Below are 17,956 nucleotides of genomic sequence, written 5' to 3'. Positions count from 1 at the left end.
AATCAATTTATTCTATTTTTTTTTTTTTTTTTTAATTGAAATGACTGCCAAAATATGCTAAATAAAAAATTGGAATTAAATAATCCACAATAAAAATAATAGCAATTACTTTTTGAACGTGTACGGGTGACCTCGCGTGCAAAATTTTTGCACGCGCTGTTCGGTTTATACGAAACTTTGTTTCGTAGCGAATAAAATTTGAACATTTTTGGGCAAAGTTTCCAGAGTGATTGTAAATTGAAGAATATTAAAGACGAGAGTCTGTCACTGTAGAAGCTTGCGACATAATCTAATTAAATTCCGGACTGTAAATCATATTTTGTTTCAAAAATTCCAAATAGTTTGTAACGCCGAACTTCTATAATGAGTTAGCACGTTTAACTTTCGAATGACGAAAACTGGATTCATCCAGTCAAATTTGAATTTGACACGTGCTTTCGAGAGAGATTTTGATAAACTTGGATAAATACATTAAGTGGATATTAATGAATATCATACAAAATTTACTTGTAAAAATCCAAAAGCTATATTACTAAATTATTTCAACCTAATGAAAACTAATGGCTTTTGTGAAAAGTTAAAATGTTTTCGATAATCTAGAATTTTAAGACAAAAATATCAATCTCTGTAAATATCAATTTTCTTTTTCAACTTACTAATTAAATCTTACAACTTTATCGTCTCTGTTTTCTTTTCTCTCAGTTTCGGTAAACTCGGTAGAACGACAAAGAAATCAATGATGGGCAAGATTAACTTTTGAAAGTTAATTTCTTGATCGCACGTGTAGAACGGAAAATTGCAAGATTGAGAAACTAAGTCTGGCACTTTGTAATAACAAGTTACCAAATACAACGACAATCTTTCGGAAAAAGAAGCTGCTCTTGTCGAAAAACATGAAAGAAACGAAAATGTGCGGGATCAATTTGCAATAATACATTTATGCCACGAGGACCTTCGTTCACCAAGGTTTTCGCACACATACATATATTTCAACTGATCGAAAGAAAGATCGATCATACCTAATATTTATATAGTAAAAATAAATTATTATTGATTGGCAAATGGCGAGGTGCTGACAGATGATTTATGATTCCTCGAATTATCTTTAACAATTCTCGAATTTAATCTCTTGTTATATTGTTTTTATAGATCTTTAAAGTTACATAAATCCATGTTTATACTCGTGATTCTATATTTATCTCAAAATTAATTTATATTTATTCCGGAAAATTCCGAATTGCAATCTCTAAAATGCATTTTATCAATCGCAATCTTACACTTACATGTGTAATTTAGGCAATGACACTTATCGCGATAATTACATTTCTTGTAACGTAGTAATCAAGGTAGCGAGAAAAGCGACGAGAGACAGCCATTCTCCAACTACTATCCCTCGTTGCTTCTTCGTGCGACACGTTCGCTTACATATTTCTAGGAGCATTCGAGAAGTTGAAGGTAAAGCTTATGTCGGCTTACGAAGGATCCGCAGTAATTCAAGGAGAGACCGAATGAGAATTGTAGTGTGCAATCGAGGAAAGATGAGGCGAAGAACGGGAACGCGCGGGCGAGGAAAGCTGCGGGGTCAGTGCACCGTTGGCGCATCTTCGAAATGCCGTATGCAAATTGACATTTATAATCGGCCATAGATATAATAAAAATTCTCCTCCGTTTATCACGCATCGCCGCCAACAATATGCATTTCGCAATCGCAGCGGTAAACTTTAGAGATCCAAGCGCCATGGGCGAAACGACTTCTCCGATTTCACATTAGCTTCGAGCTATCGTATAGTTATAAATTTATCCAATTACTTTGACAGTTTCCTCGGGTAAACTCGGGCAATAAAATTAGAGTAACGACGGTCTTTAAAATCCGAGGCAAAATGGTACAATTATGATAACCGCACTCTCGGAAAGGATTTCTATATAACGAGACAAAAAATATTCTTGACATATTTAATCGTATCACAACCTTATGCGGTATAAAAATAAAACAATTTTAAAATTAAATCAATAATTCCTTTTCTTCTCTCTCGAATTAAATAAGATTGTCTTACTATCTCGAGACAAGAGTAACATATACAAATCTAAGCTTATATATTCTTGCATTTAGAATAACTTGATGTTAGATCGCTACAAATTTCCATCTTCATCTCTGTGAGAAAATTAACGGGATAGCACCATTTTATTCTAGATTTAAGAATTTTCCATTTAAGATTAAAATATTCCTTTTTCAATAATAAATATGATTGTCGCTATATCGATCCTATTTTATGATAGATTGAAGAGTAATAGCATTAGATCCGGAAATCTTTTCTGTGGGTGCGCTTTCCGCAACGTGACCTGGAAGAGCAGCATGATTTTTTAGCTCGCCAATTTTTTACTCTGTGAAATCGCTCCGCTCGCAATCGAGGTAAGAGATGAAATATACGAATAATGAGGATTCGATTGGGATCCTCCTAAGGACACTCCGACGACGAGGTATTAGGTCGGTCGGAGGCGATAATAGGGAGAGGTAGGGAAAAGAACGGGATGGAGAGAGAGGCCAGGTTGTATATTACATACGAAATACGAAAACTGGTTTCCCGCACGGTTCCCCATATTTATTATACGCGCTCGTGTACGGTGAACGTGTGCCCCCGTCGGCATCTCCACGCTTGTGCATCTCGCCAAGGACTCGGCTCGAACGCGCGTTTAGAAATGCCACTGGATCCTCCCGTGTCGCGCACACAATGCCCCGAGGACAACATCGCCGAAATAAATTATAAAATTATACCCCTTCTCGCGCAGAGAGAGAAAGAGAGATCACGCCAAGAGAAAGAGTTCCCGCACACGAGTGTCGTGTTACGCGTGAAATAATTATGCATTATATCACGTCGACCGCATGTGTCCGATTATTGCCGACCTGTACCACTATTTCGATCAACTGGCGGGGCAAATGCATGTCTTTTCCCAATTACGTAACGAAAAGGTGTAATATGTGAGGAAATTAATTCTCGCTGATTGTGTGCGTGCGTGAGACGGAATTTTATTAATCTTTTATAATGACTTTTAATTTACTTATAATACGCGTTATAATCGCTTGAATTCTCAACGCGATTAACGTTGTGTAATTCTTGTATAGCAAGTTAAGCGTATACTTTGAGGTGTACAGTTATCAAGTAGGAAGCGAGATCTTTCGCGCTAGAGAGCGAGTTCAATACGCGATTTCGTGTCTGTCTGAATATGTGTATATAAGTTTGATCTTTCATTCAATCCATCGTCATTGAAGAGAATCTTTATTTTTTTGCGACACGCGTAAAAATCCCCTCGATCGTAATCTGAATTTTGATTAATATCCGATTTTGTGCTACTTGCCTGATTTCGTGTATATAAGTTTAATCTTTCTTTCAATCCATCGTCTTTAAAGAGGATATGTATCTTTTTTGCAACACGCACATAAAGATCCTCTCGCTCGTAATCTAAATTTTGATTGATGTTAATTGTTATTGTAAACGTTTGTTAGATTAATACCAGAAAAACAGATATCTCTCCCTCTCCTTTGGCGCGTTCGCTTTTGTTAAAATATATTTCGAAAATTTTTCGATTTTCCATCAAAATGCACATCTCGTTGTTTCGAGAGGATACATTTTGCCTGGAGCGCCATGAAAAATTTGTGAAAGGTTAAAACCCTCTCGACACGCGGAAACTATACGCGCCTCGCTGGGCATGCACATGCTATTACTTCCGGAAGGATTCACATCTCACGTGGTTACGTATTTAATATTACTAGTAATTAATATTTACAAACTGAGAACGATATTCCGCGATCGCGTATGCGAAATTATAGTGTTTCCTCGCGCCGAGATGACTTTTCTCTTCCCGTTCTCGAGCGTAACACGATCTTTTATAATGTCACACATCAAATGTACTATTTCCCACAATATCGCGCCTCCCAAACTTCAGGTCCAACTTAAACGCAGTTCCCGATGAAAGTAATGTAGCAAGAGAGATACTTTCTCAGGTTTACGAGCACTTCAGGCTTCATTCGCGGTCGCGTTCAAGATGTCGCGGGCCTCGTAACGTCTTCGTGACGATCGTAAAAAAGAAACTTTATAAAAGGTCCCGTTTTCACTTCTCTTCGAACAAAGTCACGGCTTGAACCTTGGATATTTGTTAAACGAGATAACGCTCGATTGCGAAGATAATGATCGATCGCGTTGTTTAAATATAAAGTTTCTAGAATTTTTTAAAAAACTCGGGATTATCTGAATCCAGTTTTCAGACTATAACAGCATTTCTAATGCCAGTTTGTTCGAGGAAAAAGCCACTAGTCGTTGATCTAGTCAAGTTAAAAATAGAGTCCTTGTATTGGGACAAGAATCAGCGGTACAAAAATAAGGAGTAAATAAAGGTTTTCGAAGGAGCCAGATAGAGAAAATAAAATCCGAGCGAATAATTCTATCCCGCGTGTCCACCCATCCAGAAACACTAAATCTTTGTTGCTTCTGGCATCAATATTCAATGATCAAAGTCATTAAATATTTAAAAACGGATATATATATTTTGTTCAAATATTTTCATCCAAACCAAATTAAACCGATGATATTAGAACGCTATTATAATAATTTCCATTACAACATTGCAACAAACAATCTTCATAGACGTGTAATAATTTTTATAGTTTAAAAATTTTTAATTCTAAGTTAAATTTTCAATCATGGAGAGAAGAGGGAGGCTGGATTTCTTCCGCTGCTCGCTGGCTTCTTTTCTAAAGATCAGCAAGTACTTCGCTCCTGCCGTTTACCTGATGCTCACCTGAAAGGTGGCAGCACGAAGCAGAAGGTGAAAGTCTTCCCTGATGAAGTGGGCAGGAGTGGTGGTGCACATATAGAGGGGTGGAGAGGGCGCGGCTTGTTCAGACGCTCTCTGTCCTGACGACGACGACGACGACGATGTCGCCGAAGTTGATATTTTTGCTAGGATCCCTGTGTCTACTTGTTGGTAAGTACAATTTGTAAGTGTAATTAATAACCGTCTGCGAAAATCTCTCGCGCGTCTCGATTTCCTCGCTTCTATTAAAATTGCATTATTTAAAGTTTCTCTCTCGATCATGTTGAAATTTAATTTTCAAATCTTACCCAATCCACGTCGAGTATGTCAAAATTGATGAAGCAAGCGCTGACGCATCGCTGAAACTGTAAGAAATTAGTTTTCAAATTAAAAGAGATTATTAATAGAATATTGCCCAATAAGAGCGATTGAATATTATCGAGAAAAATATATTGGAAAATAAATTAAAATTAGAAATGATGAAGAGAGAGAGAGAGAATTTTCGAAATCGACATTAATCGTATATATTTCCGAAATGGGAGAAAAAGATAGAACTCACTTTAGAGAACTGTCACTTTCCCCCTCGTTGCCCTGACATTTCCAAGACTTTCTACTTCTACCGGAGTTCACTGACCCCTCCTTCGATCGCCGATCGCAAAGCGCGCGCTCCATGTCGTGACCCGATCATGACATTTTCAACGATTAATCGAATTCACCTGCGCTTTGGTCCCGGCGCGAAATGTCACATTCGATTGGTATGTGAAACCTTCGATCACGTTGACCGCTCCCAATTTTTACGAACGCGTACACATCACTATCTATCGAAAATATTCGCAAAAAATACTCCGAAAAGTCTCTGCTGTCCAAAGACAAAAAGATTATTAAAATTGTTTATCAACAGATATACTCTCTTATTATACCGAATCGTGTAATCGCATTTTGTCTATATAATAAAACATTGATTAGCTATTAAATGAGACGGCAAGAAAAACGAATTTTGAACCGAAAACTAATTAAATAATTCACGATATGAGTTTGTTAATTAATAAATTATATTTTTATGATGCAGCGACACAGGTCAGGGCACAAGATGAAGATGGCGGTGACGGGATTGACGCAAACGCCGAGGAACTTTGTCAGGACAGGCCGGGTGACGAGTACTTTCGCTTGAGCCTTGAAGGGGACTGTCGCGATGTAGTGAGGTAAGCTGTGTCTCGTTATTCTATCCGCGAATGCAGGATCGGATCGAGCAACTTCGACATCCCGAACGCGAGATAACTTTTTACACGATGTCTTTTTTCTATCGTTTTACGCAGAGAGAGTAAGGAAAACTTTTTCGGCGTCGCTTTTCAATAACTTGCAAAACCTTGGCGACTTGTCTGCTTTGTATTATTGCAATTATATGTTACCTTATATAATGCAACGTTTAATCTACAGTAAAAAACTGCGGGTGAACGGGATCGCGCAAGGTGTGAATCGTTTTTTGAATAAAGAAACTCGCTCACTTAGCTGACTCAGTTCCGCCTGTGCACCTCGACTTGTTCCATTAACTCTACAGGTCGCCGGCAAGTAATTAAACTTGCGTTATATGAGGAAACTTTCTCCGGCTCGCGCGCCGATTTTAATCTCGCGTTAATCTTATTTATTCATTACTTAGACGTTTTACAGAATTTTGTTAAAATTTTCTAAAATACGTTTCCCTCTATATACGAAATGCAAGAAGCGCATATTGCGTTTTCGCAACATCCTTTACGCAAAAAATATAAATCTCAAGGACATCCAGTTTTGACAGAACAGGCATAATAATCCGAGAATGCGGTTGACGATAAGCCATTTATTAATATAAATAGCATCGACTGTTTCACTTATTGATTCAGGATGTGACTGAATGTTTTGATCGCATCCTAAGATTTTCCAGAATTCAAGGTAATCCAGTTGGCGCAAAACTGAGACCTGTTGAAAAACTTCTGTCATTTAATTTTTTTTTTCGTAACTGCCACGAAGAGCTTGCCTCTGTTGCATAATAATAGCATTATTAATATTCTTTCATTTTTATTCGACTATTTTAATTCACTCGAATATATACGAGGTTATATCAAAAATTAAAATCATTTTAATAGAATACAATAGAGAGAGAGAGAGAGAGAGAGAGAGAGAGAAGAATGTAAACGGTGCATTACTCGTTCATATTACGTAACATATAACGTATTCATATAACAATAGTTTACGGTTGGTTTATAACAACTCAATGCACTTAGACGGTTTGTTTATTTCAAACGCTTTGTTTCTCTCTCCCATTGTATTTTGCGCTTGTGGCATTTCGTAAAGCGAAGCGGAATCGAGCGTTGCGGACGCTTTGCGTTTTGCGCGAAAAGGATCTTGTGCGAATGTGAGAATGTGATCCTAGGTGCGACAAGGCCACCGAGATCGGCGTGACCAGGCTGGCGACGGTACGGTGCCCCACGGGTCTCGCCTTCGACATCGAGCGGCAGACTTGCGACTGGAAGACGAACGTAAAGAATTGCGATCAGCTCGAGAGTAAGCGAACATTACGTCTTTTTCCCACGTTAGACTCACGCAAGCACCCTCTGTTTTCTGTCCCGGTTCCGTCAGGTGTACAAGGTCCGGCCTGAAGCAAATCACGTGCCCCAGCGGATTGGCCTTTGACGTGGACAAACAGACCTGCGACTGGAAGGGCAAAGTCACCAACTGTGACAAGCTCGAGAGTAAGTCGGAGGGTCGGCGACGACGACGGCGGTGCTCGTACATCGCCGATTCCTTGACTAAGTAGACTCGCAACGTAGCACGCACCATCCGCATATATCGTTAGAACTAACGCACGAGATCGTCTTCTTCGCGCACCTTTTGCAATCCCGTTCGCGATGCGTAGCGATCCCCTGAGCGTCTCTGAAAACTTCTCGTTGAAAATGGAATTTTTATTTTATTTTTTCAACAAGTCCGTTACCCAATTATCGATAAGAAATTCTTTCTTAATCGATATATTCGAGATATTGCACAACCGTCCGTTGCGTAAACGAATCGCGCGGAAAAGGTCTGAAAGGGAGAGGAGGAAAGGGGACTTGAACTTTGAGAGTGGCTAGATTAACGATCGAAATTATCTGAGTATCCAGATACTTTTCAGAGACGTTATCGACACGCCAATTCCCCGTCCGATCACTTTCATTCCGAGGCGATTCGATGAGACTGGTTTCGATTATCAGCGAAAGTGCGTCTCGTCGTCTCGAGCGAGAAAGGAAACGAAACGAGAACTCTTTAGAGACGCCACGATCGCGAGAACATCGCGAGCTAACCCGGTTTCGAATCCTCGAAACCTTATCATACTATTTTTCTCATGCGATATTCACGATTCACCGCGTACAACTAACAAAACTGCACTTTCCAATGGGATTGGACAAAGAAACCGGAATTCTTTTTTTATTCGTAATTTTCAAATCGTTGTTCTTTTAAATTATTAAAAAATTATAATTATTAAATAAATTGTAATAAAAAGAGAGAGAAAGAGAGAGAGAGAGAGAGAGAGAGAGAGAGTATATATCTATATATAATATATATTTTTTTATTATATATAATCTCTCGGATAAAAATATTCCTCTCCATCTGGAAGAATTTCTCTCGTTTGCCACGTGAGGCAATTTCTACTGATGATAATTTTTTTACAACATATTTAAATAAATTTAAATGAACAAATTTAAATATTAAAATATAAAATCTTTCTTTTCTCGTATTTTTGTCTAGTCTCTTCCAATTCAAATTTTCACCAGATTTGTTTAATATCGGCCTATCGTTAAATCGTTGACATCGAATTGCGTGTACGCGGAAGATCAGTACATTTCCGCGTTACGACACTATTCCCTCGCGAGAACGACAGCGAAATACCTCGTAAATATGTATCAGACATATCTCGTTTGCGAGCTTGAAGACAGTTAATTTTGAGCGATAATGCTCCAAGTCGATCATCGAGTAAGCAGATCCTCGCGTTAACTAAGTCATTTCGTCGTGAGGGATTATCGCGATAAAATGAAGTTTACGCAAACATATTCTGCAATTCACGCTTTGATAATCTTTCTACATCGACGATAATCGCTATATTTGCACCGGTGTTTCAAAACGTAATTCTATTTAACGCATCGCTGCGCTTCAATTTCACGCTCGCATCGAATAGTATCCAGCTTCGCGGACACTGGACAAATTAATTCCGGTATCACGAATTGTCCTTAATTAAACAATTCAATAAATAAATTAATGAAATCGCGGAAGAGATCTCGACTGTATATTTCGCATCGTATCGCTATCGCTCGTCGATGTAAATCTCAAATGTCACGAACTCTTTCATTCAACATTGGCACGCAATGATTTTCTAACACATGTAACGCTCTCCCCTTCCAATTTCCCTTCCCCTCCTCCCAATCCGCATCTGACGTTCGCTCTAGGTACGAGGTTGCACGCATTCGCTCGCCGATCTTTCTCTCTGCATCCAGATCGGTTTCGCTTCGGCGGATCTGGCCTCCTTATACGAGCTTCTCGCTACTCGGCCAGTCCCGTCCGATCGATTGTCTTTTACTACTGAAATCTCGAAACGCGCGCGTAGTCAATTCTCGATCGTTAATCTCCCGCCGCGGGAGACTTCTCTCTTCTTCGTCAATAATCTTCGTTTTACGACTGGATGAAGGATGACGAAAAATAGCTTCGAGAGACTCTTTCGCGTCCCTTTCACAATCTGTCGCAGCTGCGATCGGCACCCAGGGCGTCGAACGCTTTCTCTCGAATTAAAAGCGATAACGCTCAAACTAAGAATGTATATACATACGTAAGAGAATTATTAATATCTAGATAAAAAAAAAAAAATTAAAGTCTTGATACACATACTTATACAAGATGTCCTGTATAAGGGTACAGATCAATACTACCGTATTTCTTGTTAAAAAAATAAATATATCTTTTTTCTTTGAAAAGAAAACTTCCAGAAATGCATTGTTTTCGAGATATTTCATTTTTTAATAAACTAATGCATTTGCTGTTTTTTGATTCTTCGTACAAATAATTCTTTGTACAAATTTTAGTAATTCTGTTATAATTAATTTGAATATTCACATTTATGTAATATAAAACAGTTAAAATTTTATTTTTATTAATTTCATTCTTTTAAATATTTTCTTTTATAAAATCATAAATATTAAGTATAATTATAACGGAATTTTTAAACGAAAAACTATTTATACAAAGAATCAAGAGACAGCAAACGCATTATATTGGCGTATTAAAGAATGAGATATTCCGAAAACGATGTATTTCGGCAAATATTGCCAAAAGCAAAAGATGCTTATTTCTTAACAAGAAAGATATGAAATGCAATTATATGGGACGATTATTTTTCGCGTCAATCGATATATATAGCCATTTCTCCTTTTGTACTTCTCATGCTGCTTCACATTCTCATTTCATCTTCCAACATTCTCGCTCTTCTCCGTTTCTCTCGCACAAACATTTTAAAATTCATTTTTTTAATCATTCTTTCTCTTTCTCTCTTCATTTTTCTTTCTCGCTACGTCTTTCTCATATACATGAATAACGACTCGCGTGCATCGCTGCAAGTCGAAGAGGCAGATAAACGCCGAGTCAAAGTTTATTTTCAAGTCGCTCGTCGAGCGAAAGACAAATTGTCTTTCTGCGAATAGAGGGAAGTTAGAGAACCAGACGTACATATACATACATTCTTCGTGGACAGTTGAAAACGAACGAAAAGCTGTTACGCGTTGACGGACCGACGAAATATAGACAAGTGTAAAAAAAAAAAAGAAAGAAAAAGAAAAAGACTAAGAACAAAAGTAAACGAAAGGGACGACAAACGCGAGACGAGACGAAAGCCATTCCGATGGAGGATCAACTGGAAAAAGCCATCTCGAGAAGCAGTGGCGTAGGAACGCGTTCGTCAAAAACGTTTCTTTTCCCTTTTGCGAGAAGAACCGCGAGAGCTCGAGATCTCCTCTTGAACTACCTGTATATATATTCCGTCACTACATCTATTGAAAATATACACATAGTAGAGATTTAATGTATGGCATTGTTTGTTGAAGTAGAATGCGGGAATTGGGTGGCACGAATTAATTCAGCACGATCCCTTCGATTTAACAATGTGTTATACATGCATATTTTGCGTTTATTACATTACTCTTTAAGTATCTACGCACGCACGATTCCTACGCTGCTGCGTGTAAATAAACGGGAGATAATGGCGTTCGGGCCTTGATTACACCTGCAGCTGAATCACCTGAATTATATAGAACACCGACACAGCCATCAATGAGATCCAATCTCGCGCAGTAGCTGGGCGTAAAGTGTCTATTACGAAATCTTGATTGCCTCAATCACACCCCTGGCTGTTTGCGTGAATTTTACAGAGCGCCGATTGCGACAAGAATTCATATTAATATTCGATAGCTGGCCACGAAAATGTTTCTTATGAAACTTATCTCGGTATAATTAACGGTGTCTATTAAAATTAATTAAGCGATTTTTGATCAAGAAGATTGCGCTTCGATGAAATTTGACGATAATGACTTTGATGATATGTGATTAAATCGCGTTGATCGTCGATTTGAAAAAAACAATAGACGCTTTGTCACATCAGACGTTTTATTGGTCATTCTATTGATATTTGATGAATTTCTGAACGTTGCGTGGCTCAAACGGTGGCTAATTTGCAAGAGATCCAATGGATAATTGCGTTTCTTACAGAGCCGCGTAAAGTCTTGCCCATCCTCAAGACCGACGAACCCATTTGCTCGGACGGAAAGCTGTCGTGCGGAAACGGCGAGTGTATCGAGAAGGATCTCTTCTGCAACGGCACGCCCGATTGCAAGGACGAGTCCGACGAGAACGCCTGCAGTAAGTGTCGCAATTATATTCATTCCATAATACGATTGTAATGACGAGACGATTTCATTTATTATATAATTGAATCATATAAAACTCGTCGAGCGTAATTGTCATAGTATTGTATATCGGAGTAGATTTATTGATAAATTTATAGCGATTTTTACAGAAAGGCAGTGTATTTATTGTATTTAAAGGCAGATTTTTATTCATTGATGTATAAATCGATTTTTCAACGATCTTTACCCAGCATGAAAATCCATTTTTCTTTATTTCTAAATTTATTCACAATCATTAAAGTTCAATCAATCGAGACAATATTTTTTTTATTAAAGATGGCATCTTTTAGCGTGTATGTATATATCATACGCTTTTATTAGCTTTGATATGTTTCATCTATTATGAAAATTGCTATTAACTTTTCATATATTAATGCTTTTCATACGCTCATTTTAATATTGACGACAAAAAATCACGGGAGGGAGGAGGGGCGACTTTTTTAAACTTTATTAAATAAAAAAAAGTGCTAACTTTTTTAAATACTTTAAATACTTAAAAACACGTTATTAAATATAAACCTGCGTTACAGCCGTAGAGACCGATCCTAATCGCGCTCCCGATTGTGATCCTACGCAATGCGTCCTGCCCGATTGTTACTGTTCCGCCGATGGTACTCGCATCCCCGGTAACATCGATCCTCAACAAGTGCCGCAAATGATCACGATCACATTCAACGGCGCCGTAAACGTCGACAACATCGATCTGTACGAGGAGATCTTCAACGGACAACGTCAAAATCCGAACGGCTGCCAGATCCGCGGTACCTTCTTCGTCTCGCACAAGTATACCAATTATTCGGCCGTGCAGGATCTTCACCGACGCGGTCACGAGATCGCCGTCTTCTCGTTGACGCATAAAGAGGATCCGCAGTACTGGAGTCAGGGATCGTACGACGACTGGCTGGCCGAAATGGCCGGTGCCAGGTTGATCATCGAGCGTTTCGCCAACATCACCGACGGCTCCATCATTGGTATGCGCGCTCCTTACCTCAGAGTTGGCGGTAACAAACAGTTCGAGATGATGGCCGATCAGTTCTTCGTATACGACGCGTCCATCACTGCGTCCTTAGGACGTGTACCCATCTGGCCGTACACTCTATACTTCAGAATGCCTCACAAGTGTAACGGTAACGGCGGCAACTGTCCATCGAGGTCGCATCCGGTCTGGGAGATGGTGATGAATGAGTTGGATCGTAGAGATGATCCGACCTTCGACGAGTCGCTGCCAGGTTGTCATATGGTCGACTCATGCTCCAACATACAGAGCGGCGAACAGTTTGCCCGTCTACTCAGGCATAACTTCAACAGACATTTCAATACAAACCGGGCACCGCTTGGTCTGCACTTTCACGCGTCTTGGCTAAAGAGCAAGAAGGAATACAAGGACGAACTGATCAAGTTTATTGAAGAAATGATCGCCAGGAGCGACGTGTACTTTGTCACCATGGTCCAGGTGAGAGAATGATCGATTCGCTTCGCTGTTAATGTCTTCATGTAAAACAGGTTTTTCTATATTTTAATTGTCCTTCCGCCAGGTGATCAAGTGGATGCAGCAGCCCACTGAGCTCTCCGCGCTCAGAGACTTCCAGGACTGGAAGGAGACTTGCGATGAGAAGGGTCTACCCTATTGCTCGCTGCCCAATGCTTGTCCTCTGACGACTAGAGAGCTGCCCGGCGAAACCCTACGTCTCTTCACTTGCATGGAGTGTCCCAATAACTATCCGTGGTTGCTGGACCCAACCGGCGACGGCTTCTCCGCGAGGAAGTGATCCATCATCCGCGAGACGAGCGACGCCGGTTGCGCGATTCGATCTTTAAATAGATCGTTCGGAGATGACTGTCGATTAATCACATCAACGTGATAACGCTGAAATCGCGCGCCGCCGATCGCCTGTGATTAGCCGGGATTGAGAGCGTGACTCTAGAAAGAAAACGGAAGAAAAGAACAATCGCGACAACGGGCGTGAGAATTCTCGAAGCGCGATCATGAAATCACTTTATCGCGATTAGAAAGCGTCACCTTGGTCGAAAATAGAATCGTTAAACGAATACGTAAAGTAGAGCGAGGCACATTCTACTCTCGAACAGGCGTCCCCGCCAGGTTTCTCCGAGTCCGCGACAGTCTCGACTATTATTATTATTTATGTAAATTAGAATCGCGCTGAATAAGAAGGAAAGGAAAAGTCGCGATGCGATCGCGAGGATGCGTCGCGAATCGATCTCTTGTACACGATCGCCGATGAGACTTGCGAAAGAGGAAAAAGCAGGTCTTGTCTCTTTTCTCCGCAGCCACGAAACGCGAGCTCGTTCGTGAACGACGCGTCGACGCCTCTCGCGAGGATCGCGATGCTCGTCGACGAGGGCGAAACGACCCATGAAAACATTCCACTTGTAAATAACCATAACGGATTCTTTCTGCTCTCTCTCTCTCCTCCTCCTCCTCCCTCTTGCCGATTCAAGTCCTCGTTGTTTTTTAGAAGCGCGTGTATGCGGGACGACAATAGACTCTCGTGGCTCTAATAGAGCGAGAAATAAAAAATAAATATACACCATCTCGTGCCACTCTTTGAACATGTATTCCTTAGAATTTAAGCCACGCGCGAAAATCTAAGTAATTTTTAGTAATCTAAAAATATTTCCGAATAAAAACCGTACGCGTAGAAAAAACAAACGGCTATTATACTCTATTTTCCTCCCTTCCTTTATCCTGGATTATTTATTCATTGAATTAAGCATTTATTAAATTATTTATTATTCCTGGGTATAAATAAGTATAAGATGAATCATACAAAATGTCAATTCTGATATCTAAAATTATTTTCGACTTCACCCGACGCAGCCAAAATGGTCATTCGGAACGGAACTCTGACAGATGCCTTAACTGTCTCAAATTAGCATCGAGCGACTATCTTTTTTAACATATGTCATGTATTTTATAAAGAAAATACAATCAAATAACTAGGAAAGAATATAGAATCAGTGATATATAAATACATATTATATTATATCTCCATCTATGATATAAAAGAGAGAAACGAGTTGGTCATTCACGTAGCAAGTATATGAAACGTGAAGAAATCTTGAATTATATAATAATATACATATAAATAAAACTGTGTTTAAATGTATATGTACGAAAAAGATACAATCGCGACGCAACGCATTATTTATATAAATCCTTGCCTCTGCGCAATTAAAAATTGATAAAATGTAATCTATATGTACATCAATGTGCTAATTAGTGCGGCTCCAATCTGTTATAAGCACTCTAATGTAATTTATTTATCACAGTAGCACTTCGACCGACGTCACGTCTATATCTAAATTGCACGATGATCTATCTTGTGTACAATGACAAGATCTATCTTGTGTACAATGACAAATACAACTATTGTTCAGAAATTGAACGCCGATCTTAATTGCTTAACGATCCGAGAATATTCCTATTCTAATGCTCTGCGTATCCATAGTTATAGTGCACTCGGTATGTTCCGTCAGTTAATTATATCTTATGAACAAAATGTCGTCGTACATCTGTTTTTATTTCTACATTTCGTTTTATGTATGTAAGATTTTTGAGCTCTCACCGTTTTATGTATTCGTACGAATGAATCGTGTGTTAAATTTCGGGTTTTCATTTATTTTTAATCTTTTATTCGCGCGAACAATGATCGATCTAAAATGATGATTAGAAGAAAATAATATCCTACTTCATTGTTTTGATCACACATTTCGTAGGTCATATACCGAGATAGCTGCAGAAGATGAATGCACCGCACATCCATAAGATTATCAGCATGATAACGAACCAAAATGGCAGTGTATCTGACGTATAAGAGAAAAAGATCGTTACTTTTCATAAGCATGCTTTTAAAGATAACATCAATAGACAATTTCTTTGCTGATATACTTACGTCTGAATGGTATGCTATGTATACAGATCCTGTTGTCCACGGAGATACTAACGACCGCGGTCTCTGTGTTATTGGTGATCGCGACGCCGTTCAGTTGACTGTTTGTTGGTAGGAATTCTAGACCAGTCACAAACATGCTATGCGCTCCAGGAACGTGAAGCGCCTTTCTCAAGCTAAACGCCACGAATATGTCAACGCTGCCCGAGAACATCGTGCCGACGGCCACGAATTTACCGTCATTAGAAACAGCCAGAGCAGACAGCGCCTCCTTGTATGGAGCAGATTTGGTTATTACACCAGTATTAGTGTCCCACAACTGAAGAAAACTAGGATTCTTCACCGCTACGGCATTAGTAAGCATAAATAGATCATTCTTTTTCTCGTCTTCTATCAATTTCCTGAATCGACATCTTTTGTACATGTACTTGATATTGTCCGGTGGCTCCCAACTGAGCTCTCTGCTCTCTCTGCTCTCTATATTCCACACAAAGGCCTTTCCGTCCTTAGCAATGCTCACCAGCAGGTTGTCATTAGGACTGAAATCTATATCATCTATTTCCTTCCCATGTGTGCCAAGATCGTATAATTTGTCCAGTAGTGGAAATTTCCATAATCTAACTGTACCATCTGTGCCACCTGTAGCTATACTTTTCCCTTGAATGTTTACTCTGACAACTCTCTGTAAAGGTTCACCATCCCTGTAAGAAAAAAATATTCTCATTATAAATCAGTTCTTGTAATTACTTAATGTAATAAATGCAAAAAAATATCTTACCCAAAAGTTGTCTGTACGCTGCCAGCAGGTTCAAGGATCAAGTGCAATTTCTTGCTTTTGACACTGGAATTGTTGTCTTTGATTTCTTCTATCTTCTCCTTTTGTGATTGAGATTCCTCAACTTTTTCACTGTTTTTTCTGTGTCTAAGATCATTCTTATGTACTGTCGGCGTTTTGATCAATTCTCCATTCTCCAAAGTTATCAACTTAAATTTTGCATTATAGAGTTGACAGTGACTCTCCTGACCAGCAACAATCCATGTCTTATTGTCACTCCTGTGCGAAGCACAATTCATGACGACACTGGGACCAGTCTCGTGCCTGGTTACTTCTTCGGCAACAAAGTGCGTTCCATTGTGTGACAATTCAAAAATTTCCTACAACACAAGCATTCATAATCAATATGAATTACACAATTAACATTTAGCAAGATTCTGATAGGATTGTTGTCAACATCTTATCAATGTATTAAAAAAATTACATAACATAATGACCTACTCAGGTCCAAGTTATCAATCATTTTAACATAAATGCAACTTGTTAAAAAATCTGTAAACTCACAAATCCATTAGCAACCCCGGTCTTGGAGGAACCGCCTCCGCCTCCCACCAGAATGTGCCTGTTGGTTACCATTTGTACGGTATACAGGGGAAAATTCACCCTGGCCAGAAGACCGCCTTTGCTCCTTCTGGAAGGCATGATACTACAGATTCTCGATTCTCGTCGTCCAATTAATGTACGCGTTTCGTTCTCTCTGAGGAGGGAAAGAGAGTGAGGGATCAGTACCGTCCAGGATCGCACCTATACACATCACATCCGCGTACCATCGTCTCGTACAGGACGATTACTAACAAGCCACGACGGCACGCATTTCGACGTTCGACGTGTACTCGTGCCACTCATCAAGTGACAACATGTAAGATCGCGCGACAAAACAGCGAGGTACACATATAGTTGACTTTTTCGTAAACAGATTTCGCCACTATTATATTCCTGTACATGTGTAGCCACGCATCGGAGATATTCCTTCTTCCTTCTAATTGCATTCCGTTATGCTTTCTAGAAATGAAATAAAATAGCCGTTATTTTCGTAATTTACAGAGAAAAGGGAAGGCAGAAGATAATTATAGAAAAATGCATGAAGAAGTAAAATCGCAAGAAAAAGATATATAATACTTATTATAATACAGAGAAGGCATTTAAAAATGTCAAACTACTCGAAACCACAATTGACAATATAAGAGAGACAATAATATCATATTAACAATACATGAGAGTCGCAACAAGAGTCATTTCACACTTATTATTGCATATATTCAATCAAAATATCGATGATCGATACTATCGCGTTGCCGATCGAGTAAACAGGCGGGGTATTTCACAATCAATCAGCTGGCACTGTCGCCGAACAGACTTGTACTTTGGCTGCGTTCGGAGAGCACGATTTTAGCGCTATGAGGGTGCTCTGTTCTCGTTCAACTTTCAATAAATAACAAAGATAGAAT

The 17,956-nt window shown here is 39.2% G+C and overlaps 2 protein-coding genes across 5 annotated transcripts; one reads left to right on the top strand and one right to left on the bottom strand.

Annotated features, from left to right (window-relative positions):
* Nucleotides 1-4,917: 4,917 nt before the first annotated feature.
* On the top strand, nt 4,918-14,466 carry Verm (LDLa and CE4_CDA_like_1 domain-containing protein vermiform). Its single transcript, XM_070297443.1, has 6 exons — nt 4,918-4,980; nt 5,879-6,011; nt 7,217-7,347; nt 11,566-11,715; nt 12,293-13,215; nt 13,298-14,466. The coding sequence occupies exons 1-6, from the start codon at nt 4,932-4,934 to the stop codon at nt 13,529-13,531; spliced, it is 1,620 nt and encodes a 539-aa protein (XP_070153544.1). The 5' UTR covers nt 4,918-4,931; the 3' UTR covers nt 13,532-14,466.
* A 13-nt stretch (nt 14,467-14,479) lies between these two features.
* LOC138934054 (guanine nucleotide-exchange factor SEC12) lies at nt 14,480-17,809 on the bottom strand. Of its 4 annotated transcripts, none has more exons than XM_070297446.1 (5): nt 17,722-17,809; nt 17,013-17,510; nt 16,452-16,828; nt 15,677-16,374; nt 14,480-15,587 (listed from the first exon to the last, which is right to left on the bottom strand). In XM_070297446.1, the coding sequence occupies exons 2-5, from the start codon at nt 17,148-17,150 to the stop codon at nt 15,502-15,504; spliced, it is 1,299 nt and encodes a 432-aa protein (XP_070153547.1). In that variant the 5' UTR covers nt 17,151-17,510; nt 17,722-17,809; the 3' UTR covers nt 14,480-15,501. The 4 variants fall into 4 exon arrangements, with proteins under 4 accessions (XP_070153547.1, XP_070153548.1, XP_070153549.1 ...); XM_070297447.1 differs by lacking the exon at nt 17,722-17,809 and having other exon boundaries at nt 17,013-17,205; nt 17,276-17,650; XM_070297448.1 differs by lacking the exon at nt 17,722-17,809 and having other exon boundaries at nt 17,013-17,205; nt 17,304-17,650.
* Between the last annotated feature and the right edge of the window lie 147 nt (nt 17,810-17,956).

This window comes from Polyergus mexicanus, unplaced genomic scaffold (assembly GCF_030449975.1).
Source record: "Polyergus mexicanus isolate NDT 795.1 unplaced genomic scaffold, iyPolMexi1.0 SCAF_6, whole genome shotgun sequence".
NCBI classification, from domain to species: Eukaryota; Metazoa; Arthropoda; class Insecta; order Hymenoptera; family Formicidae; genus Polyergus; species Polyergus mexicanus.
This window is presented reverse-complemented; position numbering and strand designations above follow the sequence as displayed.